This window comes from Penicillium taxi (assembly GCF_028828555.1).
Source record: "Penicillium taxi strain IBT 34144 chromosome Unknown utg000001l_segment0_segment0, whole genome shotgun sequence".
Taxonomy (NCBI): domain Eukaryota; kingdom Fungi; phylum Ascomycota; class Eurotiomycetes; order Eurotiales; family Aspergillaceae; genus Penicillium; species Penicillium taxi.
The window spans coordinates 4,582,958-4,607,600 of record NW_026643203.1 but is presented as its reverse complement, the minus strand read 5'-3'; the positions used below and the strand labels follow the sequence as shown (position 1 = coordinate 4,607,600).

The window sequence follows — 24,643 nt, the reverse complement described above, 5'->3', positions numbered from 1 at the left end:
GGTTCGTTCTCGTGGTGGCATATCGTGACTAGGTAGGTATTTACTATGACGAGGCTTTCTTATTTCAGGTGCCGCCGCTTTGATGTGCTCAGAGTCACTGCTACTGGCTCATTTCATCACATAAATTAGTACGCCGAATTATCCAAACAGAACAAACACAACCCTTGGTTGACAAGTGATACTCTTTCCAAGGTTGACTATCTTCTCCTCGTAACTTATTCAATCAAGTCTTACACTGCATGATGGAGAAATATTCATCACACTACCCGCCCTCTTTGAGTAGGATTTGGGCCAACTCTTACGGCTTGGCTCAACTGCCTATGAATATACTAGTACACGGCGCACACATAGTATACTCTCTCTCTCTTACGTCTTATACTTACACTAGATATTCAAATGCGTAAAATTATATGTTCAATGCCAAAATTGTACAGAAAAGCCAAGGGCTCTTTGGCTTCAGCCATTAATAGCAATGGCAGGCAGGTGGTAGATATCTATAATGCAAGATCCTCCATCCCCAGCCCATCCACAAAGCTATACAGTTCCTTCGGATCCTCGAAAACAGTCCAAGCATGATCGGGAACATCCTTGAAAGCTGCTTCAAATCTCTCAGGCTTGTTATTCTCATCCATATTCGCCACATCAAAGACCTTTCGAATACAAATCGCATGAATCCACCCCGGATACCGACGATAGATCTCCGCATAAGCCTCGGGGTCTCTCTGCGTAGAATCTCCTATAGCAAGTACTCTCCGCTTAGGGAACCACTCATGAATCTTATCCATCCGGCCAACTTTATACTGCTGCGTATTCGCAGTGAACACTTTGATCAACCCGCTGATATTCAAGACATAGTCGTCGCGCAGCAACAACGTGCCAGGACAGTAATTCTCGTGCAGGAACTTGTGCAGGAATGGGTACAGGTTGTACGGTGATGCAGAGAGGTAGAACCATGCCGGGTGCAGCTCTTTCTGCACATATTGGTAGAAATCAGGCATACCCTCTATAGGCACAGGCTCTTCGACGAAAGTCGTCCTCAGAATCCCTGAAGGCTGCATCGTCATCGTGTGTTTGATCGTGTCGTCTATATCACTGATAATAATCCAGCCCTCCGGCGCGGCGAATCTCGTCGCCATCGCCGGTCCATTTGAATGAAAACTCTGCAGCGTTGACTGCACGACTGTGCCGTCTACAACATTGCTCCCGTCCAGCTCGATTGTCTGCGTGATGATGCCGTTGCGATCCGACGGTCCAAGCTGATGCGACTGCGGCTTTTCGACTTTGACATCTAGCGTGATGGATCCACCCAGCGAGACAAAGTCTAGGAAGGGCTGTACTCTGTGCGCGATACGCTGGCGCGTCCTCTCGGTATCTTGGCCCGATGGATCCAAGCCTAGATAACTGGCTATCTCGATTACGAGCTTGTCGATTTCTTTCCGACCCTCTTTCTCAAAGATGCAGGCTACGACTTCTGCGTGCCATTGCGACTGGCCCGCGTCAGTTATAGACTGGTAGGCTGTATTGTCCAGAAGCCACACATTATTTTTTAGTGGGTCCACCGGGAATGTGACCGGGCTCTTGGAACCCAAGATTGAAGCTACGAAGCTCATGAACGTTGAGCCACGCCGTTTCGGGACTGGCGGCGCTTCTTCTGCATCATTTTGGCCTTGCAACTGTACTGTGACCACTGTCTTAGCGTCAGGGGCTACAGGCAGTGTCACTGTTGGGTTCTCCATGCTGTCTGTTTTTTCTGTTCCTTTTTTTTCTTTTTTTTTTATTATCTTTTTTCCCTCCCCCTATTCCGTGGAGCCAGCACTACTTAGTAGTGTTTTGAGTCGTGAATGACTTGGCGCGATCAATGTGATATGTTGGACTTGGCCAGCTTAAATGAGCCGGGAAATGAAAAAGAATCTGAGAAATTGTCTGAAGAAAAGATCTACCGAGAAGCAACCCCGTTATTGTACCTTGTATGCCTGGAATCTGGGTTGATCAGGGGGGACAAGACGCTCATCTAAAAGGATCAACTTAGCGTGTTCTCCTTTTCCCCCCACCCCCGCTCGAGACTATTGAAGTCTGTGGTGAAGAAGGTCGCAAGGGCATGTCAGCAGTCATTTGGATGTCATTTGAAGACAAGCGGTGGCTGATATTTGGGCCATGGGGTCTAAGCTAATAAGTCATGCGTTTTAGACGTTTGACTCCAAACAAGAAGGATGTTCTGGAAGGCTTCGATCTATCTAAAAAATCAAAATTAGTGCGAATCCGAAATTCGACCTCGATTTACTACTTTGTACTGTTTCCTGAAGAAAGTACTTCCCGAGTAACTTTGGATTGTTAGTCGAGATTAGTGCAATGCAAGAAGTAATTAATAAACCTGACCAAAAAGCCCTGGAGATACCGGAGATCTCTTTAACCTTATTAATCCTGGTTGTCTCACGTGGTACTACGTATGATGCTGTCGAGCATCTCCCTCCATAGACCACTATCAGCGTGCCAACACGTGAGATGGTGTAATGAACGTCCACGAGTTCCTTGAGACGATACACTTTCCTCGGAAACCTACAACTTACACGAGGCAGCCAAAAAGCCATGCAAGTGCGGCTCTTCTGGGGAACGTGGTTGAATTCAACCACTTCTAAACCTATAGAAGATTCACGTTCCCAATTACTCTCAAAGTTATCATGGTCATTATGGCTGTCAAAGCAAGCACTGCTGCTCACATGTCAACCCCAGACAGCGCTTGGCCCTGGACAGAATGCCCAATACTCAGTATAGCCGATCACGCTAAGATTACAACGAAAGATGCCAGAATCACGGGAATAACCAGGAAAAAAGTGACAGCAGCCAGAACTGATATTCAACTACAATCTTTACAGAGTTGCTAATCTGAAAAGTGGAGGAATCGACCCGAAAAAAAAAAAAAAAAAAAAAAAAGCAAACACGTCCGTAATCGGACATATGAACTAAACTCGCATGGGAATCTACACATCCAATTTACGGGTCCAATGCGACTCATAAATGGCCAGCTGGTCGCCACCGACAGGGATCCCATGCAAATTCAAGGCTCAAACATCCATCGATGATCGGTGCCCAAGCCCCCCGTACTCCGATTTCTCACCAGATTCAAACGGAGACGGTCACTGAACGCCGCTCTTGTCCACGGGTCCAGGGCTCAGCATGGAGACGAAGTCTACTCAGAGTTCCGGCTCCGGCTTCCAGCTTTACGGAAAGGTGTGCCACAACCTTGCAAACCCTCGAAGAGTAGACGTCGAGTTCTGACCTAAACAACCCATTCTGACTTGAACAGGCATGTCAGAACTGCGCTAGGTCAAAATGCAAATGTGTCTCTCGCACCGATAATCCAGGCTGCGAAAGATGCTTCCGCTTGAAGAAAATATGTATCCCGGGCAAATCGACTCGACTGAGCAACGTGCGACGAACGAGCTCGACGTCGCGCATCGACCACCTAGAAGGCAAGCTGGACGAGATAGCCTCTTACCTAACAGCTCCAGCAAATACCACGCTCAGAGCCAATTTCAATCCAAGCTCCTCTCTCTTTTCGACTCTACCCCCAAGTGCAATGAATGCGCATTCCACTTTCTCAATGTGGATCCTACCCAGTATAGAAATCACCCCCGACGACGCCATCATTCACTTCCGCAGTAAAATGCTCAAGTACTTCCCCTACGTCTATGTCCCATGTAACGCCAGCTGGCTAGAACAAGAAAGACCTTTTACACTTCTTTGCATTATGAACGTCACGTCGCAGGCCACAGAGACGAAACTTGCCCTTGGCGCGCGGATTAAACAGATTCTGACGCACCGCGTGTACGTCGACGACGATCCGCTCGCTTTAAATCTCGATCTGGTCATGGGTTTGCTCGTCTGGATTGTGTGGGGGTATGATCACATGCTTCACGGGACTGTGGCAAAGGTGTCACGGTGGATGCAGCTGGCTATCTCGATAGTCTTCGACCTCGGTCTTGGAAAGCCTCCGCAAGAGCAGATATCGTTGCTTGCAGATGGGGTCTTATCATCTGGGAAGACGGTGCCGACGCGCTCGATTGAGGAGAGACGCGCTGTCCTGGGCTGCTATGTTATGAGTCTGGTCGCTTCTTCGTACTGGGGACAGAGACAGATGGATCCGATGCTTTGGACTCTGTATATGGATGAATGCATGGATGTGCTGGCTCATAGTCGGGATAGTCCGTTTGACCAGATGCTTGTTCATCAGGTGCAGCTGCAGCGGATCGCTGGCGAGATCGAGAGTACTAGAGTGAGTATGGACACGCGGGCTGAATTCTTCGTTACGCTTCTTCAGCAGAAGATTATGGCTGTCAAGGTACGCATACCGCCGCATTTGCAGCAGGATGGTAAGTGACGTGACCTAGATCTTCCGTGCGATGTGACAAATGCGATGTGACAGAACTGACGATAGGTGTGCAAAAAAGAGGTGCTCCTCGCTACAATGTACTACGCAGAACTGAGCGCTTTCGGTCTCCTCCAATCGACTGAGAACTCCCCTGATTTCCAGAAATTCGAACTGCTCTACCAATGCCTCGAGACGGCTAAGCTTGCTATTGACAACTTCTGTAATATTCCCTCAGCAGAATTGCCCCGGGTTTCGATCCCCTTTTACACGCACTTCGCGCGCGCAATGCTCGTTGTTTACGAGCTCTCGGTGCGGAATGATCCTAACTGGGACACGGCACTTGTGCGCTCTACGGTGGATATTCTCGCGCTGCTCGATACTATGATTAGTCGGATTCAAGAGGCTAGAGCGCTGATGGGAGAATTGGCTAACGGTGGCGTTCTTGACAAGTCGCTGTCTCTGTATACGCATGCGAAGAATTCGTGTGCGCAACGACTTGCTGAGATGATGGGTGTGTCAGAGTCCGATAACTACGAGACTCAGCAGGTTACCAATTGGATATCAGGAGATACATGGCTACGAGAACAATTCTTCTGATTAAGGTGAGTGAGAGTCGTTACTACCACCAATCACATGAAATATAAAGTATAGATCAAATGGAATCTTTGTGTTTAGCATCGGCAGAATCAGAGAAATCACTCCCCTCTATCCTTGAATCTTCCGCAATCAAGAAATCCGGCCCGTCAAATAAGACGGCAATAGCTTCGAGGGGATACCCCTTTGTTTCGGGGTAGACGAAGTAGGACGTGAAACCGAAAGCTAGGAGTACAGCCACGAATACGAAGAAATATTTCCAGCCTAACGCGGCCAGAGCGATTGGATTGACAAATGTGTTGAAGAAGATTGCGCAGATGGTGGAGACCCACATCACTACTAGCCCGCGTGAGCGCATTTGGAATGGCCAGATTTCGCATGGGTAGGAGGTGAGTAAAGGCGTTCTGGGATCTAATTAGCAAACTGAACGTGGTTGTCAGTCAAGGTAAACTCACAGGGCAATGCAGTAACCGGCGAAGAAGGTATAGAGGAATGGGATGGTGACAGCGCCAATATTTGAGTCGTGGGTGTTTGCGAACGAGCCCGACAGTGCCGTGACCAGCACGTAACTGACGAACATTATCGCGGCAGAGGCCATGAAAAGAGGACGGCGACCTAGTCGGTCAATGAGATATGAGCCCAGAACGGCGAAGCACAGATTCCAGATTTGAAGGCAAGCTGAAATGAGGGTTTGGTCCCGGACTTTGGTTACTCCCACCGCGTCTAAGACAAGAGATAGGTAGTAGGAGATGACTCCGTTGCCAACCCATTGAGAAAACAATCCCAGCGTTACCGAAATCAGCAGACGGTGTCGGTTCCCGGGCGTCTTTACCATCTTGATATAACTCCCGTTGCGATGGGCTTCCCGCTCTGCAGACAGGGCCGAAACAATATCTTCAAACTCCGAGTTGGCAAAGGGTGAATCGGCATCGCCGCCAGCGTGATAGTTCACGAGGATCTGGTGTGCCTCGTCTTCGCGTCCTACCGAGATGAGCCACCGCGGGCTTTCGGGTGCTAGCAGGAGGCCCGGTAGCCCAATTACAGGGACTAAGGCTTGGAGGATAGAAGGCAGCCTCCAGGCCCAAGAACTCGAGTAATCTCTTGTAGCAAAAACAACCCACGCAGCGACAGTTCCACCAATATACCAGCCCGACATGAAGAGACAATTAAGCAATCCACGATGAGCTGGATGCGCGATCTCATTGACCAAAAGAGCCGTATTCGAAAACAGAGCGGCAGCCAATCCCAGGAACATACGAGCCAAGATGAAAGCCGTAGCATTACCAGCCGCTGTCTGGAGAGCGCATCCGAGCGCTAAGAAGAGATATCCGATATAAACGCCAAGCTTGCGTCCATACTTGTTAGCTATCCAGCTTGTGACCGGAAACCCAACTCCGCAGCCTAGCCAGTACACAGCGTTTATCAAGCCTAACCAGCTGCCGGTTGGGTTGTTCATGAACGCTTTCCACTGGTCTAGCGCTTGCAGGCCATTCATCAGGGACCCGTCATAGCCGTTTGATGACGAGTAGAGAACCAGGGAGATGATTGTGAGGTTTAGTTTCAGAAGATGGCGCTGCTTGTACCATGGCGTGATATCTGGTGGAGGATGGACTGACTGGGTTTCAATTTGAGTGCTAAGTGCATCGACTGAAATGGTGCCCATAGCGAATGGGAAATACCTAGGTAGAGCGTAGCTACCTAGGTACTAAGCGGAAAGTGCGTAGAATAGATGAAGATTTGGTCTTGAAAAGGGCACTTGGGAGGGGAAATTTTCCGAGCCGGCTACTTGCAAAGCTTGATCAGCGCACGACCTCCATCTTCTTTTGAGTGGATTTCCGCTTGGTCAAGACGGCCTTTGTATAGAATGGTATATGGTATAATAATTTGCCGCTGGAACTTCAATTTCAGATTTGTTATCAGCTTTCGGACTTTTGACTGTCAGAATGATCCCCAGATTGTGGGGGAAACCCCCGGAATCGGCGAAGGCGGAGAAACGGACGAAATGAAGTGGGGAAGTAATAGAGGAAACATGGATTCACATTGAATTTAGACTCTGGCTGGCTATTCTCAATTTGTCGCTATCATCACGTATTCTCTTAGATAAGCCAGTAATTATACAGTATCAAGTCGTAATCCCCATGGAAACTAGTTAACATCCAGAATATTTTACCATCTGCCTCTAATTCTTGGTCTTTACAAAATACCTAAATAAGTCTCAAATGTATCATAATGATTCCTATCTCAAATCAACACTCCCATCCCATGCGCCACCAACTCCAGGATTATGAGGTTATCCCACTAATCTAGACGGTTCTAGTTTCCTGTAATCATCAAACCATAATAGGAAAAAGGAGAGGAAAGAGAAAAGAGGAAAGACCGTTAAAGTCTTATCGTTTGAGGTAAAATTGAGTGAAAAAAAGAAAGACATGGGAGGAAAACGCTGGCATGAACCTGAACCTGAACCTATAGCAGGTAAAAGGCAAAAAACTCAGAGGGAAATGTATAAATGATGTCGGCCATGTCCATCGGAGATGCAGGCATTCCCGAGTTGTCGTGTCGGAAAAGATAAAACGGGGGTATGTAGCTGGAAAACAGCCGAGCAGAACGTCGAGCATAATAAGGAAAACATTCCAAGATGGAGGGTTAAGCTCCCCATCCATCTGCAGATTCGAAGAATAAAATGATAACCACCAGAAGAAATAAAAGCAAAAACGAATATGAGCCGATATAATGAGGGGCTAAGTACGCATCCAAGGGCATATACAGACAAATTAAGACTCCATCATCATGCAATAGGAGAGTTAAGGAAAGCCGTAATCACATGTCAAAGTTGTCATCAACGTTAAAAATGCCGGGTTCGTCACCTTTGGTCTTTGGAGCTGGCAAGTGCAAGTCACTCGAGTTGGTGGGTCGGTGGTGGTGCCACGACACCTCGTCGTGCAAGAGTTCCTCCTCCATGTGCTCCACCGGTGCATGCTGCAGGTGGTGGTCGATGGAGCTTTCGTTCACAAAGGTGAATCCCTTGAAGTTGGCCTGCATGCCAGGAGACAGCGGTGTAGTTCCGGGCATGAGTCCATTAGCCAATGCTGCGGCGCGCAGGTTCAGAGAGTTGTTGTTCTCGAGGGCGTTGGTGAACTCCGGATCGAAGTTTGAAGTGTCCATTTCGGACGCGAGCTTCGGCTTGAAAGGAGGAATGACCTGCTTGTGGCTGAGTGCATTCCAGTCGATGTCGTTAAAGAATGGATGTGCCATCAGCTCCTTTGCATCACCGTTGGCTCCCAACCGGTGCTTTGGATTCCGGTTAAGAAGACCCTTGACAAAATTGCGTCCTTCGGTGCTGAGAGCGTCGCGGGGGAATCTAACTTTGCCAAAGGCGATGTTCTTGTACATCTGTTGGGTATCTTCGGCGTAGAAAGGACTCCACCCACAGCACATTTCAAAGACCAAAACACCCAGAGACCAAAAGTCAACCATCTTGGTATATCCTTGCTCGTCGAGCAGAACCTCAGGAGCAAGATACTCGGTGGTTCCGCAGAACGTGTTGGTGGTGTCATTCTGAGTCAGATTGGCCTTGGACAGACCGAAATCACAGAGGGCGATGTGACCATTGGCATCCAATAGAATATTCTCCGGCTTCAAATCGCGGTACACAATGTCGTGGTCGTGAAGATGCTGGAGCGCCAAGATCAACTCGGCAATGTAGAACTTGGCCCGAGCTTCTTGGAACCGACCTTCCCGCTGCAAGTGCCAGAACAGTTCACCACCGGACATGTAGTCCGTCACCAGGTAAAGGTCAGTCGGTGTCTGGAAGGAAAATTTCAGGCCCACGATGAAGGGCGAGGCTGTCATCGCAGTTCGAACCAGAATGTTGCGTTCGCCTAGGGTATGTGCCACTTCCTTCTTCTGGATGATCACCTTTTTCGAAAGGACCTTCATGGCGTAAATGCGTTGAGTATCCTTCTTCATGACCTGGTAGACCTGACCAAAAGTTCCCTTTCCGATCAGCTTCAAGATCTGGAAGTCACTGGGTCCGACCGTCATTTTGTCGGTCATTTCAAATCTCATTATAAGATGAATTTCACCAGAAACCAGGCTATCTCCAGCTCCCCGTGCGGCCAGAGGGAACCACCCCTCAAGTCGGCTGTGATCTTCCTTCAGATTAATTCCTAATCTTACGTGACCGATGAAAGCCTCTTGGTTGCGGCCATCATAAACAGTGACATCGACTTGGGATTGGTCACCGAGAACATCACTGGAAAGGGGTTAGTTGAATAAGACTGGGAAAGGTAAGAATTGAACTTACAAGACGGCTTCGTGGTCCCAATGAGGATCTGTGACGGGCATCTTTCCTGCCTTGTTTTCATGTCCTTCCTGGGAACTGTTGTTACTGCTTTGACGACTTCGCATCGGAATGGCCATTGGTCGTCCGGCTTCTTCGTCGGCTTCGATCTGGCGCTTCTTTTTGGTTTCTTCTTCATCACGAGTACCCTTTGAAATATACTCATTCCATTCAAAAACACATACAACGTATGGATCAATACTGGGACGCAAACCTCGGGCTTCGGATATTTTGACGAACAACTTGCCCTTGATACGGCCGACGGGGGCACCGCCCTGGGGGGAGGGTTGGCGTGGAGGGAATGCCTCGTCGAGCTTCATGGTAATTTCTTCGGTAGGGCTATCGTGAGTTTCCTCTGTCGGGGCCGGAACAGGGGTAGACTGCTTATCCTCTTCGTTGGACATGGCGCGGGGGGTCAAGGGTGGGGTATTCTTATCCGCCTCGTTTCCAGTCAGCTTGGCCAAGTTCTCGGATGAGATTGAAGTGGGTTGCTTTTCGTGGTCGAGTAGGGAATTATCAATGGAATAGGCGGGGGAAGATGGGTTGGAGAAATGGGTAGCCAGAACAGGGACTTCAGAGACACCAGAAACTGGTAATGAAGTTTGACGGCGTGAAGAAGGGGGTGGCGGAGAAAGGTAATTTTTAAGGGTTTGGAAGATGCCCATCTCAGGACATGAGGCGAATTCCACCTCATCCAACCGAAGCAAAGAGTGGGGAGGCGTGGGTGGGCTTGCTTCGCTCTTATCAGACTCTTCTCCATCCTCTTTATCCAACACGACGAAGGACTCGGAGGAGGAGTTGGGTTCCGAAGATTTCGAGAGGCATGCCCATAACCGAGGGAGTTTATCACCAGAAAGAGGACCAACCTGGAAGTAGTTGTGCATGATTGAAGGTAAACGCTTGTCGGCGGGATCAGGTTGAGGGGTTGCGATTCCAGTTGGAGTGGACCCGTTGGACCCAATCTGATCAGGGGTATCGTCTTCAGGCACGGAGCTAAAAGTTTAATGTTAGTCATGGTTATTCTTGTTGAATGATGTTCAAATGAGGTTTGTCTGTATCTTAGGGGGGATGGGAATTTTCAACGGGCAAACTCCGAACGGGTGATTCTATAGCGAGTGAAGACCGGGAGAAGTGGATAAGACGATAAAGTGATCAGGGACATAAAAAGCCAACCCCAAAATGACCAGGATGATAATGGTAATGCAATGCGGTGTAAGGGGGGGTAGCCCTGGTAGTTTGAGGGGGGGGTAGGAAGACCCTTTTTTTAGGTGTATAAAGGACGAACTTGGTGTGACTTACGGTGACTTCAAGTCCGCATCTCCGTGTAAATCGGTTTCACTTAACGAAGCAGCCATTGTGATTCCATTCAATAAAGTGACTCCCCTAAGAGAGAAGAGAAGAGGGTATTGGAAGAGGGGCGAATAGTAGTGGGGGGGTAGTTGAGGGAGTGAAGAAGCGGGAAACACAGAAAAGAAAAAAAGAAAGTTTAAGACGCCGCCCGAGATTTGATGAGCTAAGGGACTTTGCGGAAAACCGGATCGACTTCGGCTTCTTCCCGACCACTAGATATTGATATATCTATTGAGATAGCGAAGTTGAAGTGAAATTGAAGTGAAGTTGGGAGGAAAGAGGACTCGATTCCTCGAGGCATATATGAACAAAGACCCCCCACTGGGGTGAGGTTGGGTCAACCTAAAAGTGAAACAAAACTCGGGGTGTTAAACAGATAATAAGAATATATAAGAGTAGAACTTATCAGAGATCATCGATTATCTGTCTTATTTTAATTAATATTTTTTTTTTAAAAAAAATATCTTATGTCAGTCTTGAGAGGCAAAATTTCAAGGTTCCTAGGAGTATAGGGCATAGGATACGGCGGTTATTCGAAAATGATCTCTATATACTTACTGGTCACAGTCATATATTGCAATTCCATACCTCCTTCACCTTTCCGAGTTCTTCAGCTATACTAAAATGAGCATGATCGACAATGACGAGTTCTGTGGGAAACCTGGAATTTGCCTTCTACTTAGGTACATTGATCGGGCATACATAATACGGAGTACTCCGTGTACTATACCTTTATCGTACTACATAGATCAAGTCCGATCGGTGAATCCTCCCGATCCTGCAGCTTTGAGCTTCATTGCTTAACTTCAAACCTCGGAATGTTCCTTGCATCATATACTACTATAGTGAAGAACAACTGACTTTGGAGTACGTACACAACTGTAGTATTTGGGAATTGTAAGCAATTCACACGAACGAGACTACATCTTCCTACATCTTCCACTGCATGTGGATCTCATTTGCGTCATGGGGCGTCCGCCATCAAAGCCCCATGCTCGTGAGAGATGCCTGATTTGAGAGGAGCTTAGCTGCATGTGCCATACGCCAATGCATACCTAGAGAGTAACGCTGGAGCTACGGAGTACTCTTCCATCCTTTCGGACTTACCCCATGTGCGCCGGGGGATCTACACATCCATGGCTTCAACACGAATAGGATAAAAGACCCATAGTTCATTACTCGACCAGATGGATGAGATTGGTTGCCTTGAACGGGTTCTTGCAGGCTGATCGTACCTCGTACCCTGTTGTAATCAATGTGTAGTCAGGGTAGTGGGTCGATACGATAACCAAAGAGGCAAGACTCTGACTCCATTCGTAGGTCATCTGCAGGATGCGGGGGTCACTGCAGACATTCGACATCATTTCACATAACGGCGGTAAGCAATATTCCGTATGTCAGATAACTATCTAAGCACTCTGCATAATCTCAGGTCCAAGCGGGGGAACTTCTGCGCTATCATCGGTTATACTCAAAACCGTGGAGAACTCTGAATCACATGGGGACTGATGGGTTACTACAGAGCATACCATATAAATATTTAAGAGCGTCTGTAGTATATAGACGGTGAAATGGAATGGACCGGGCGCACGAAGCCAGAAGATGGAAATCGGGATCGGGAAATAACGGTGAACTTTAGCCGCTCGGTGAGCATTTAGGGTGCCCAAATATCTTGCAATAGCCGATACGTTATCATGATCAATATCGATGCCTCCAGATTGTTGGGGGCACGAGTACTCCGAAGTACTGGTGTTGATGTATGGTTAAAGCGGTTGCAATCGATATTCTAGACTCGAAGAGAATGCCACTACAGTCGTCAGTGACGTCACGATGATCTCGATGCCTTATCCTACATATAGATTGATGCCTTAATTATTATTAGGGGTATGTCTCACGTGACTACGTGCTTCGGATTATCAGTACACCCGAGCCAAGCAAAACAGCCTCCACATCCCAGGAATTAAACTTGAGGTATCGGATACCCTAACGCGTACATTAAAATGCCTAGAAAACCCAGGGCAGCTGCTCAAGCAGCAGCAAAGTCAATCAGTCAGTATTCCTCTCTTTTCACCTAGTCCCATATCTATTACCACGTCTTCCCCTTTTGAAGACGCGCAATTAACAATTATCAGAAAACGTTCCCCAGCTTCCTGATGCTGATGGTTCTGACGATGAAATGGTTGATGCACCTCCCTCAGAGGCTTCATCACCTGTCATCGAAGACAATGATTCTGCTGATGAAAATGCGCACGCTGAGGCTGAACCTGAACCTGAACCTGAACCTGAACCTAAAGGTGATCAAGATGGCGACGCTACACCCGCTCAGCCCGACTCCCCTAAGGTTGAAGACGCAGATGCAGCCATGTCAGAAACCCCTGCCACAGAGCAAACCCCACAGGTAGAAGATGCAGAAGGAGCAGAAACTACCTCATTCACTGGTGGGCGCCAATCAGCCATTCCCCGCAAACGTCGTCTCGGAAGACCCCCCAAGAACCGTCCCCCAGACTGGGATGCACCTGACGGTCCAGATACCCCTCTTCGCGTCAACACTCCAAAACGTAAACGCGGTCGACCTCCAACTGGTGGTGGACGTTGGGCACGCAACCGTGGACCATCACATTTGACCCAAGTACCCATCGACAAAGAAGGAAACATGATGGATGTAATCAACGATGAAGTAGCACTTCCACCGAATGAACTAGGTGACACCAAAGTTGACAAGTACGGAAACTTACAAGGTGGACGTGAATACCGGGTCCGTACTTTCACAATCCTCAATCGCGACAACCGTCTGTATATGTTGTCGACCGAACCCGCGCGATGCATTGGTTTCCGTGACTCGTATCTCTTTTTTCAGAAGCACAAGATGCTGTACAAGATTATTATCGATGACGACGAGAAACGTGATTTGATCGAGCGCGATCTGATTCCCCATTCCTACAAGGGCCGAGCAATCGGCGTGGTGACTGCGCGCTCGGTATTCCGTGAGTTCGGCGCAAAGATTGTGGTCGGTGGCAAGAAAGTTATCGATGACTACGATGAACAGGCGGCCCGTGAGCGTGGTGATGTCGAGGGTGATGTCGCTGTGCCAGAAGATAAGCTGCCCGGCCCAGGAGAGACCTACAATCGCGACAAGTTTGTGGCGTGGCATGGAGCCAGCGCCGTTTACCACACTGGAGCACCGTCAGTTCCTATGGGTCCTGGAAACCCGGTTGTCGCCAGCAGGCGACGCAAGCAAGTGACGGATGACAACTGGCAGCTGGAGCACGCGCGAGCAGCATCGTAAGCTATTCCTTTTTTCTTGATACCGCTTCATATAATTAACATTGTCCAGCGCTTTCAACTCCCGTCTTGTCACGATGCGTCGTGCAGCCCTCAGCGGTGTTTACGATGTGCATACCAACATTATGCAATATCCCCAGATAATGCAACCAACCCATGCCCGCTTCGAAAGTGTACCTCCCCCCGACGCCGCAGGATTAACAGCCGATCTGTCATCTCTGAACATTGATTCCGCCATCAACGACCATGCCTCTCCAGAGGCTAATTCCGCTGAACCTCCGGCCACGACTATATTCCCACCCGTCCCTGCCTCAATGTCCGACCGATACGTCGTCCAGGACATAATATATGAAAGCCCACAATACTCGAACATGGGAATCCCAGGCCCAGACGGCGATCTGCGTAACCCGAACCAAAACGGTCTTGTGAGTATCGCAAACGGCCACCCGGAGTTCATGTCCCCAGAGATCATTGCCATGCTTCCCGATGACTGCAAAGAAGCTTTCATAAAAGCTGCCGCTGATGAAGCGGAATGGAAATTGAAGTGGTCGACTGAGGCCAACGATGGCGCACGGTCACTCCCGCACAAGGGTACTGCCTGGTACCCATAAGTCTGAATGGGCATTTTTTCACTTATGTTTTTTTTTTCTTTCCTTTCGGACGATTCAGCATGGATGTTTGGGATATAGGTCAAAAGACCGGAGTTTTTCTGGGTTCAATCTGGATTCAACTGCCATAACGGCTTATGGTTGAACTTTTGGAGTTCTTTATGTTGTATCGATTTGGATTTGAATAGAGTCATGATGGCTTTATTGTCCAAATTTTATCGGAGGGTTTCCTCGTCTCAATCAGGATTTGAAATCGGCCATTATGGCTTAATGGTTAACTTACTTCGCAGTTTGTTTAACCAGATATCTTTAAAATATACCTTTAAGATTTTACTTTTCGTTTAGTGCTTGCTTATGGCTTTTTATCACTTACTTGTAGTACCTAGAGTCTCACCTGTCATAGAGTGTCGACGAACACCAAGTAGGTCCCTGACACTACTAAATAGTCTCTCTACTGATACTTCTGCTGCTGCCATCCTTGGATATTCACCTTTGTGGGCATTTCACCATAAAAATAGAAGGCTGAGGGACAGTACAAGTATAACTAGGCGGTGGCAGAAAACTGCGAATATTCGCGAATAATCGCATCAACTGCGAGTGCGAATACGAATAATAGCTAGTGGTAGCAACTGCGAATACGAATAACCTGAAATAAGTGCGAATATTATTCGTGCCGAGCTCTAGCAGTAATAGCCTATATATATATCTTTAATCCTATGTGAGCATAGTATATGCAACTCATTTCCTCTTTCGTCGCCGCAGGATGTTTAGTTTGCCGTCAGCACTTAGCAGTGGACCGCAGTTTTTAGACACTGTTACTAAGCTGATAACATTTAGTTAACTAGTTATTTAATTTGAACTCATGACCGAACTAGATAAACCCCTTTTATTCTATCACGAATTTTCCTTTGACTGGAGATAAAATTCTATCTACATTGCCCAGAACTTCTAAATACTATCTACAACATCAATAATCTTATTCAACAGATTATGTCTTTCCAACAAAAGGAATTCACCTCTTTACCTCCACCTCCACCCCCAGGGACAACGTCTGACTTGTCCGTCGCATACCCATGGCGCTCTGTGTGCCCGGGAATCTGGGAACTGATACTAAATGGCTCCGACGAGCACAAGTCAACACTACAATGGTGGGAGCCGCATTTCACAACGGATACCGACCAAATAATCACCCATACTTTCATCGAGGAGGTATGTTTCCTTAAGGGTGGACTAGAAGATCTGAGTTTGGGTCAATCATGGGGTGTTGGTGCATATGCGTATCGGAAGCCTGGAATGGAGCATGGACCTTACCGAGCATCGGCGGATGGATGTTTGATGTTCGTAAAAGTGACACCTCCTTAAATATATACCTAGGTTGAGTTTTCATATGCGGTATGGATACGTAAACCAAGAAAGGAATTGTGCTTAAGACAGAATTGATATAAGAGCCTTGTCGAAATATGAGAAGTGTCCACTTTGAATGCTCAGGTGTATTTTATCCCAAGTAACCCAAGGATTAACGCTATTGACAAAGCAACTTGGTGCCCTCACTCTCGAAATCTAGCCTTTGACCGGATAGTGTTATTTAAAAATAAGCCTTCCTGTGGTAATTTGGATTATATCAGTGGTAAGAGGTAAGTAAAGATACAGTCTGTCAGGACTTGACATGGATTCAAATAATCTCGTCCGTTGGGCAAATGTCAGGATCATATTCGGTCCTCCGGACTTTTGAAGAAGTACTTTGCCCTCCTTATCAATGATGAAGAGACTTCAGCAAATAGCATGAGGAGCCAGGGCCGCTTGAATCCCATGACTCTGATCAGATTAGCCTTTCTGTCAGTGCAGATGCTACTCAATGCTTATGCCGATGTCAATGTCTAGGGTGGAGAGTATAGTAATGCCCTCTAGGCTACTATATACCTATGTATAGAGGAAGTACCAAGGTAGTGTAGATGCTGTAACGAACCTACGATATACTAATGATAGCATAGATCGGTGTCTCGTTTTCGGATTTCAAGTTAAAGAAGAAAGGAAACTAATATCACATCGTACACTAATAAGTGCTCTGAAGGCGGTAGAACAGGTATAATCCAGATCGCCAATCTTCAATCGTCACAGATGCTACTTATACTTATACTGATATGAATAGGAGATTGCTAAACTGAGACGCAAAATCAAAGACACGAGACATGGTATCCATATGCATTTTAAAAAAGTGAGATTGTATTTCACTACTGGCTGTCGTCCACATGAACTGTTTAAGGCCCTGTAGACAATAAAATTTAGAGCAGGTTTCAAGTGGCGATAATGATTGTATTCATGGATCATTGGAAGCGAAAAATTTGCCTTTGCCGGCTCTGATGGCCGTAATCCTTACTCGGAAACTCCGTCGCGTTGTATTCTTTCACGCATCCACCAAGCTGATCTACAGTCTTGCAGTAACTTGCAGTAACCATTCCGGACCCAGTTCTTCCAGTTTCATAAGATCAAAAATAACGTACCAGATGTCGTGCCAGAGCAGTGGCTTCTCAAACTTTCTCCATTCCCGAAATCCGACCCATGACCTGCCAACCTTATGTTAGTAAATGGCTTCCAAAAACAAAACCTGTTTGAATACTCACAGTTTCATGATCTTTGGGTACCAGAGAAGATTCTGGTTTCCAAAGGGCTCGCAATGCATACCCATCTCGTAAATTTTCCTAATTATAGACTTAAAGTTAGCTCATATCTTTCTTATAGTAAAGAGTGCATTTACTCACGGCAGCGTCTCTTTAAATTGCTTACGAATTTCCCGACGTTCTGTTTCTTCTAAGTTTCAATACGCAGAACTTGAAGAGCCATCAGAAAGTTGAAATCCAGGGATAACAGCCCAAGCAATCCATGTGATAAATCCTCCAGGGATGATACCTGAGGGCTCCTGACGCCCTTCTTTATATCCAAGGAGTTGGGGAGTGATTGCTGAATGATTATCGGCCAGGGTCTTGTATGCCGTGAGCTCCAAAGGTGTGAAGGGTTTTGCTTGCTTTGCACGAGTTGTAGCGTCCTCAAGTTCCGTATACTTGTGTGAAATTTGGATAATGACTCTGATCATGGCCTCTTGGGACTTTTTGAGGACCCTGGTGCAACGGAGCTTCAGGGAGGCGTAAGAAATTGATTTTTCATCTTTTTGGTACCGGGATTCATGTTCATTGAGGACTTCGACAATTTTCCATTTGCTTGGCAAAGGTGAATCCAGCATAACGATTTTGCCGGGCTGTACAGCCTGGCCCATAGAACCCTGGACAAACCAGGGGGGTCCGAGAAGAAGGGCTATGAGACATTGGGATGCTTTGGCTTCAAGCCTGGCTTAAGCTAGATGGAGAAGCTGCCTAGGTGATGATGGATGGGAAACTAAGTGAAGCTAGAAGAGGGAAAAAGTGGGGCTCGTCCTGTCGTGTCAAGGCGAACGAATTAGAATGCTATATGGGGCGATTGTATCTGCCACTAGTACTAAAGTGGTTATCTCAGCTCATCTCATAGATCATGATAATAACAGTCCACAATTGATATGCTGTATCTGTACCAGAATTGTTTTTTGCACGAGTAATGATCTAATTCTCGGATTTACTAAAATCGAAACATGTCCTTGATTTTCAAGTTCATATAAATATTTCTAGATAAAAGGAAATTTAATGCTATTACGAACATTCAGATAAAAGCTCAGTAACTTCAAGGCAGATATAAATTTGGGATCTTGACCAAGGGTGAGAAACTATGTAGTTTTCAATCTCAACATCAAGACATACCCAGGTAAAGTGATTATACGGAAGCCTTGAATGTTTAGTCCTAAGCATCTCGATTGAAATGAAGCTTAGATTTATGATTGAATTGATATGCATAGTTCAAAACATTCTTGCAAGGCATTGAAGACATGTCTGTCATAATTGCCCAAACTAAAATAATCTACTAAAATATCAGATTCAGGGAGCTCTTCTGTTGCTCTACTATTGGATAATTTGTTGTGGGGATCTGGGGGAACTTACCTAGAGTACGTAATTTTTGTTTTCGTCAACAAGAATGCGTTCTACGTTCTTCATGAATCTGAAAGTTATGAGACTAGCACTTCGGCTATAATCAAACTTCAAAATTCCAATTACTGTTACTGGAGAGTTACTTCATTGATTGTCAAAGCTCTCAATGGCTATTCTAGTCTCGGTCGCAAGACGCTAAAGCGGCGCTCACCCATTGCTCACCAGGGCGATACACCTGACTATAATAGTTTTATAGCTCACTTTTGTACTCAGTCTACCACATACGACCACAGGGTGTGGAGAACAGGGCTTCCCGTCCGCTCAGCCGTACTTAAGCCACACGCCGGCTAGTTAGTAGTATGGTGGGTGACCACATGCGAATCCTAGCTGTTGTATGTTTTTTTTTTTTGTTTTTGAATAGTTTTGCTATATGCACTGAATGAATAGGAGGACCTAGTAGATGTACGGGATATGATGTATTTCATAAGGAGTATTCTGTACTCTGTACTTGTCGCTCGCTTGGCGAGTGTAGCTAGCTAATCGCTCGTTTACTGAGAACAGTGAGCTCCAACGAACCGCTACTCAACACCGTAGACAATCCACCGGTCTGGTAGTGGATTCCTACTAGTTGAATATTGCGGTTGTTGTGAAGTCTGCTTTTTCATTGATGAAAGAACTAGCTATTTATAGTATATGGGTGCCCCTCTGCCCTGGACGAATGTCAACATTCGTCCGAGACAGAAGAGACGGTGAAGACGGGACATTACTGTCGCGGATGCACATCGCTCAAGGGTGTCGTTTGCGATGAATGCATATCGTTCAAGGATGCCGTGATATACTAATCTAGTTCCCGAGTCACTGTCTCGGCAGAAGCTTTTTCGGCCGAAATACTTTCCGTCTGTTGATGGCCTTGTTTCTCGGCTGTCGCAACAGTACTCAATATCTTTATTCTAGAGCACATGTTAATAATGCATGGTCATAATGCGTAGTATAGTTAGATTCAGTTTTCTTATTGCTCGAATTTTTGATAATTGTATTTTATAACTTCTTCTTTGAACCTATCTACCACATACGACCACAGGGTGTGGAGAACAGGGCTTCCCGTCCGCTCAGCCGTACTTAAGCCACACGCCGGTCAGTTAGTAGTATGGTGGGTGACCACATGCGAATCCTGACTGTTGTATGTTTTTTTTGTGTTATTTCATAGTATATTGAGTGATAGTGGGTAAGCTTAGAAGCCCTGCTCTGGACTTTTAACCTCATAGACCAAAAAATTAATGGCGCTACGAATAGAGTCGATAGCGTTCATTCTGGAGTCGACTGAAGTGTAAGGTAGAGGTAAACTTCACATTTATGCACTGATGGCGTGTTTACGAAGTGATGTCTTTTTGACGCTACGAATTCGCCAGGTGGTTTATGAAGGGAGTTTACGTGGTTTAGGGGAGATTGGGGCGTCTATGGTGGAGGAGAATGGTGTTGAAGAGAGATATATATCTGCTCCTGATCTAGTTGAAACTGCTCCAACTGAACCATATTTACCTATTTTAACACTGATTCGGCGTCGCCCAACCTGTTCTGGGTGTGGTAAGATAGGGCATAAGATCAACCAATGCCGTAACTGTGAAGGGCTAAAGCTAATATTGAATTCAGAACTAGCTAGGCACATGCTGTTTACAAAATCCTTAAAGAACGTAGACGATTCGGGGTGGAATTTTTTTACCTTCTTTACCGCCTTTACCGTCGGGAGGTCGGGATCAGATCTACATATACATACTACCATATATTTCTTACTCCGGGAAACATACTGTGAAGGGCTAAAGCTAATCTTAGATTCAGAACTAGCTAGGCACATGCTGTTTACAAAATCCTTGAAGAACGTAAACAATTCGGGGTGGAATCGTGAGGTATACGGTTGGTGGGTCACATGGTACAACCACGTGATAGTTCACCAGGATTCAACCTGTTACACATACACTCTGTTCTGCTGCATCTTAGTCACCGCTTTTACTCTGCAATAAGGATGCAAAAAAATGTAATTGTATTTCAATCTTATCACCAACTTGAAATTTCAATCCATAAATGTCGATCGCACTAGGTTTGTTCGGGCCTCCATGTAAGGGTTACTGGATTTTACAGAGAAGACAAGGATGGGAACAAGAACTCGATAACATTTCAAGACTGATTCTTGAAAGAATCATGGGGGATCCGGGTACGGATCGGTTAAGTAGTTGTGGGTATTACATAAGGGTCACATGATTTCCAGATTATCAACTCCGTGACACTCCACACGGTACACTGTATACTCTATGAAGAAGTGAAGTTTCAATGATAATATCTATGAAATAGATTAATGAGGAAGGCGGTGGGGGACATACGGCAGAACAGAGTGTATGTTTCCCGGAGTAAGAGATGATTTGACAGATAGGATGGTGACATAAGCTTGGTTTTCCCCTTTGCCAAGAGATCGGGTTATTTTAATATTATAAATAAGGGTTGAACTAAATCTACTCCCCTCTGCTTACAAATTCAGGCTTTAAGGCATATTAAGGCACCAATTTAGTTATGCCAATATTTCTGCCAGTATTATGGAATAACTATTTAGCCGATCACCGGCCATAGTCACATCTTGACTTTCAACTTTTCCTTTCGTCGCATCTCCCTAATTTTACAGCTATGTATTCAGTTTGTTTTGCGTTCTGATTTACATACTTAATTTTATATATTACGGTATTAGTATACGTGTTTATTTCAACCTGAATAGAGTGTTTAATTTGAACTAATAATACTCCATATCAGGATCATTCACTGGACGCCGAACACGAACAGGTCTTGAGTCACCCTGAGTGGTGTCGTCACCATCACTTAGGGTGCTTTCAATACCCCGTTTTTCGGCTACACCGGCGCGACGAGCTGCATTCTGTATTGCAGTTACATGGAGATAATTAAGAAGTAAGGCGGTCAGGCGGTAAGTAAAGCGGTAGGGAAAGTAGAGAAAATCTACTGGAATAACTATTAATCCGGTAGAAGTAGATTTAGTTCGACCCTATTTTAATACTTTTTGTGGGTCCTGTGGTCTGCATACTACTTCTTGTCCTGTTCTATCACTTATTCATCTCTCCTGTGATCTGCATACTGCACCCCCACTTGTTTCTCTCCATTACTATGAACACAAATTGGGTTCGATATTTTCATGGCCAGACGGGGGATAGGCTTGGGCAGGTGAAGCAGCATGGGGCAATTACCAATACGAACTTCATCAACATGATCAATTTTGTCATCGAATCATCGGCCCCGATCATAATCATCTCGTCACAGACTGGTGCCAAACTTTTGGCGGGTCCCCAACCACTTCAGATCGGCGATTATGATATCTATCCCACTGGCAATGCAAGAATTCAATTCACCTCCGATGTCTGCGTTCGACGGGCCCCCTCTCATATCGCGACTAATGCTACTCCCCGGGAGCTAGCATTCCGTGACGGGGTGCGACTCCGAGATGGAAAGTGCGTCATCTCGGGAAAAATCAATGGTACACTCCTGGACCCTCCAGAATATCAATCATGGCGCGGGTTTCAGTCAGCCCACGTGTTTCCTCTAGGACGCGAGTCGCTCTGGCGTTTAAACAATTTTTCACGGTTTATCACCAATAGCGTTGCAGGAAATCATCGAGCTGCTATAAATTCCCGTCAGAACGGACTATGTCTGAGCAACGACATCCACGATCTCTTCGATGATTTTATTATCACCATAAATCCAGACGACAATTACAAAATATACGATTTTGGAGCAAACAATGAGAGAGTAGACGGGAGAATTCTGGACCCCGTATGCCGCGCTCCAGGAGACTCTAATCGGGTCTCTGACGACCTTCTCAGATGGCACTGGCAACAATCTCTACTCTATCATATGAAGGCTGCAGCGGAGCCAAGCTGGGAGTCAGACTTTCCCCCGGGATCTGATATGATCGGAGAAATTCTCGCTGGCCCGCAGCCAGCTGAGCGAATGGAAGCGGAGCTCTTCTATCGTCTCCATCGCCTGATTGATGATGACGACTAAGTACCTTCCCTGTCATCATTACCTCTTCCTCTATCCATCAATTTTCTCCATGCCCTATTCTAGTCATCCTTTATCTCCATATTTCTTATTTGTCTTCCTACTTCACTTTCTTGGTATTCTCTCAACCCTCAATATTTGCTTCAGCGTATTCAATACCCCATTATCGTCGAGCCTCAGAAATCATGATCATCAGATAAACATTTTAAACAGCACATTTTCTAAGGCCCTCCTTCTGGACTTTGATTCTGTGTATTTCCAAGGTTCCCTATAGTCTCACACTCCTAAGAACCAGAACTGTAAGGCCCGAGGGCATTCGATCTCTACATAAACCTAAGCCCCAATTGCTGCTATCTATAATTTTGTCTAAAATCAGCAGTAGAAATAGCAGTCAGGGATAGGAATTTTTCGAATTCCAATCGAAAATTATTGTTAGCCTTCGTTGCAAAGCGCGTCAGGTCAAGGTTCCAATCGGATTTCAATTGATTATAAATTTTGGAAGGAAATATCTTCTATAGGTGACCGTCACGCACCCCTGGTTTGAAGTCGTCGCCGATCACTCTCAGATGAACCTTCTGCCTCAGTTAGTACTTAGTTTAGTCTTATAATTGACGTTAATGGGTGCTCACAATACGATTTCCCGGTTTACCAACAGGATTTGCCTTGATGCCGACCACGACTGTGTCTTGATCCATAGGGCTGAAGATCTCGATGAACATGACGAACTAAAGTACAGTGAATAAGTGTTCTTATATCCTCCGAATCATATTTATGGCCTTTTTTACAAAATATGCAGTGACTATAATGTATAATTAGCTAAGTAAACTAGCTCTATTTCAGACTAGCGTAAGGCATTATTAAGGCATTAAGGCAACTAAAATACCCATATGGGACCCATACCCAACCCATGCACATGTCTATTTCGAAGCTAATATGTAGAGAATTTTCCACCTATTTAATTATCGCATTCAACAGAGTCATTACAAGAGCTTGCACACTCGATTCACCAATGTCGAGGCTAAGCAGGCAGTCAACTGGCCCACCCCAAGGAGGAAATACGGTTGTTACTGATGCTTCCGAATATTTATTTAGGCTAGTTAGGAAGGATTTTCTGATCGCGTCACATATAAGCCCACTAAAAACAGCAGCAATGCCCTTTAAAGAGGCATGCTCAAAAATCTCCTGTGAGTTCGCAATATCTGTGTCGATTCTCCATTCGCCTTACAAAAAGCGGGAGTGAGCTGTAAAATATTGGTTGACTTAACAACTTAGGGCGGGTGCTGTGTACTCTTTTTCGACTTCAAGACTGGCCTGGGTTCAATATTTTCTTTTTTGTTTAATGGTTACCCTAGGTTTATCAGTCAAGTTCCTCTAGGATCATAAGAGGACTATATATAGGGCAAATGATTACCTTCCAAAAGGCCTGCTACTCGTGTATCACCCATAAAGCTAGGAAATGAAGGATTATTGATTATAGGACGATATTTTTCCTCTCCCAGCTTACAGGCGAGCGCACTACGGTGACTATTACTCATGTCTCTGACATTATCTTGACCAAGAGCAACGGCGCACGAGCGCACACCTTATAGCCCACAGTTTTGACGCACTTCGTGAAGAAAGAGTCGATATTTTCGATGACTTGCAGATTCCACTGGATGATTTATAAGAGAAAACGCCTCGGAAACCTGCTTGGACTCTTTTTTAACTAGATGCCAGTCAATTCCCAGTCTATAGGCTGTGCTCTCTACTTTCTTCCAAGCTTCTGTACTGGTAAGTGATTTCCGAGGAAGCCGTCGTTTAGTGCGTTAGACCATGATATAAAGCGATAGAGATGAGATGGAGATACGAAAAAGATGTGGGGGATAGATGGAGGGAGAGATGGAGGTATTCTGAGGCGAAGTACGATGAGGTATGGTGAAATGGCAAGCTCCTCATGTCAGAGCCAGCCACATGGCCTGAGCAGAAAACTTCATAATATATATCAGACTTCTCAATTTATGATCGAGGGTTCATACTTCCTATGTGAAGTAGTTAAACG

General features: G+C 46.0%; 9 protein-coding genes across 9 annotated transcripts; 4 read left to right on the top strand and 5 right to left on the bottom strand.

Moving 5' to 3' along the window:
* Nucleotides 1-494: 494 nt before the first annotated feature.
* Nucleotides 495-1,736, bottom strand: N7495_001643 (phosphatidate phosphatase App1 family protein; the record flags this gene model as incomplete). Its single annotated transcript, XM_057204313.1, has 1 exon — nucleotides 495-1,736. One exon carries the CDS (start codon nucleotides 1,734-1,736, stop codon nucleotides 495-497), a length of 1,242 nt encoding a protein of 413 aa, XP_057068386.1.
* A 1,340-nt stretch (nucleotides 1,737-3,076) lies between these two features.
* Nucleotides 3,077-4,966, top strand: N7495_001642 (fungal specific transcription factor domain-containing protein; the record flags this gene model as incomplete). The annotated part of the gene is made up of 3 exons (XM_057204312.1): nucleotides 3,077-3,258; nucleotides 3,442-4,374; nucleotides 4,486-4,966. The coding sequence occupies 3 exons, from the start codon at nucleotides 3,077-3,079 to the stop codon at nucleotides 4,964-4,966; spliced, it is 1,596 nt and encodes a 531-aa protein (XP_057068385.1).
* A 55-nt stretch (nucleotides 4,967-5,021) lies between these two features.
* Nucleotides 5,022-6,626, bottom strand: N7495_001641 (uncharacterized protein; the record flags this gene model as incomplete). The annotated part of the gene is made up of 2 exons (XM_057204311.1): nucleotides 5,022-5,367; nucleotides 5,419-6,626. The coding sequence occupies 2 exons, from the start codon at nucleotides 6,624-6,626 to the stop codon at nucleotides 5,022-5,024; spliced, it is 1,554 nt and encodes a 517-aa protein (XP_057068384.1).
* Nucleotides 6,627-7,780: 1,154 nt separating this feature from the next.
* schA (serine/threonine protein kinase SCH9) lies at nucleotides 7,781-10,657 on the bottom strand (the record flags this gene model as incomplete). The annotated part of the gene is made up of 3 exons (XM_057204310.1): nucleotides 7,781-9,215; nucleotides 9,267-10,295; nucleotides 10,602-10,657. 3 exons carry the CDS (start codon nucleotides 10,655-10,657, stop codon nucleotides 7,781-7,783), a joined length of 2,520 nt encoding a protein of 839 aa, XP_057068383.1.
* Nucleotides 10,658-11,827: 1,170 nt separating this feature from the next.
* Nucleotides 11,828-12,013, bottom strand: N7495_001639 (uncharacterized protein; the record flags this gene model as incomplete). The annotated part of the gene is made up of 1 exon (XM_057204309.1): nucleotides 11,828-12,013. One exon carries the CDS (start codon nucleotides 12,011-12,013, stop codon nucleotides 11,828-11,830), a length of 186 nt encoding a protein of 61 aa, XP_057068382.1.
* A 639-nt stretch (nucleotides 12,014-12,652) lies between these two features.
* On the top strand, nucleotides 12,653-14,545 carry N7495_001638 (chromatin structure-remodeling complex subunit RSC7; the record flags this gene model as incomplete). Its single annotated transcript, XM_057204308.1, has 3 exons — nucleotides 12,653-12,701; nucleotides 12,785-13,934; nucleotides 13,987-14,545. 3 exons carry the CDS (start codon nucleotides 12,653-12,655, stop codon nucleotides 14,543-14,545), a joined length of 1,758 nt encoding a protein of 585 aa, XP_057068381.1.
* Nucleotides 14,546-15,532: 987 nt separating this feature from the next.
* N7495_001637 (uncharacterized protein) lies at nucleotides 15,533-15,904 on the top strand (the record flags this gene model as incomplete). Its single annotated transcript, XM_057204307.1, has 1 exon — nucleotides 15,533-15,904. The coding sequence occupies one exon, from the start codon at nucleotides 15,533-15,535 to the stop codon at nucleotides 15,902-15,904; it is 372 nt and encodes a 123-aa protein (XP_057068380.1).
* A 1,063-nt stretch (nucleotides 15,905-16,967) lies between these two features.
* Nucleotides 16,968-17,813, bottom strand: N7495_001636 (uncharacterized protein; the record flags this gene model as incomplete). The annotated part of the gene is made up of 3 exons (XM_057204306.1): nucleotides 16,968-17,106; nucleotides 17,164-17,241; nucleotides 17,365-17,813. The coding sequence occupies 3 exons, from the start codon at nucleotides 17,811-17,813 to the stop codon at nucleotides 16,968-16,970; spliced, it is 666 nt and encodes a 221-aa protein (XP_057068379.1).
* Nucleotides 17,814-21,813: 4,000 nt separating this feature from the next.
* N7495_001635 (HNH endonuclease signature motif containing protein) lies at nucleotides 21,814-22,608 on the top strand (the record flags this gene model as incomplete). The annotated part of the gene is made up of 1 exon (XM_057204305.1): nucleotides 21,814-22,608. One exon carries the CDS (start codon nucleotides 21,814-21,816, stop codon nucleotides 22,606-22,608), a length of 795 nt encoding a protein of 264 aa, XP_057068378.1.
* Between the last annotated feature and the right edge of the window lie 2,035 nt (nucleotides 22,609-24,643).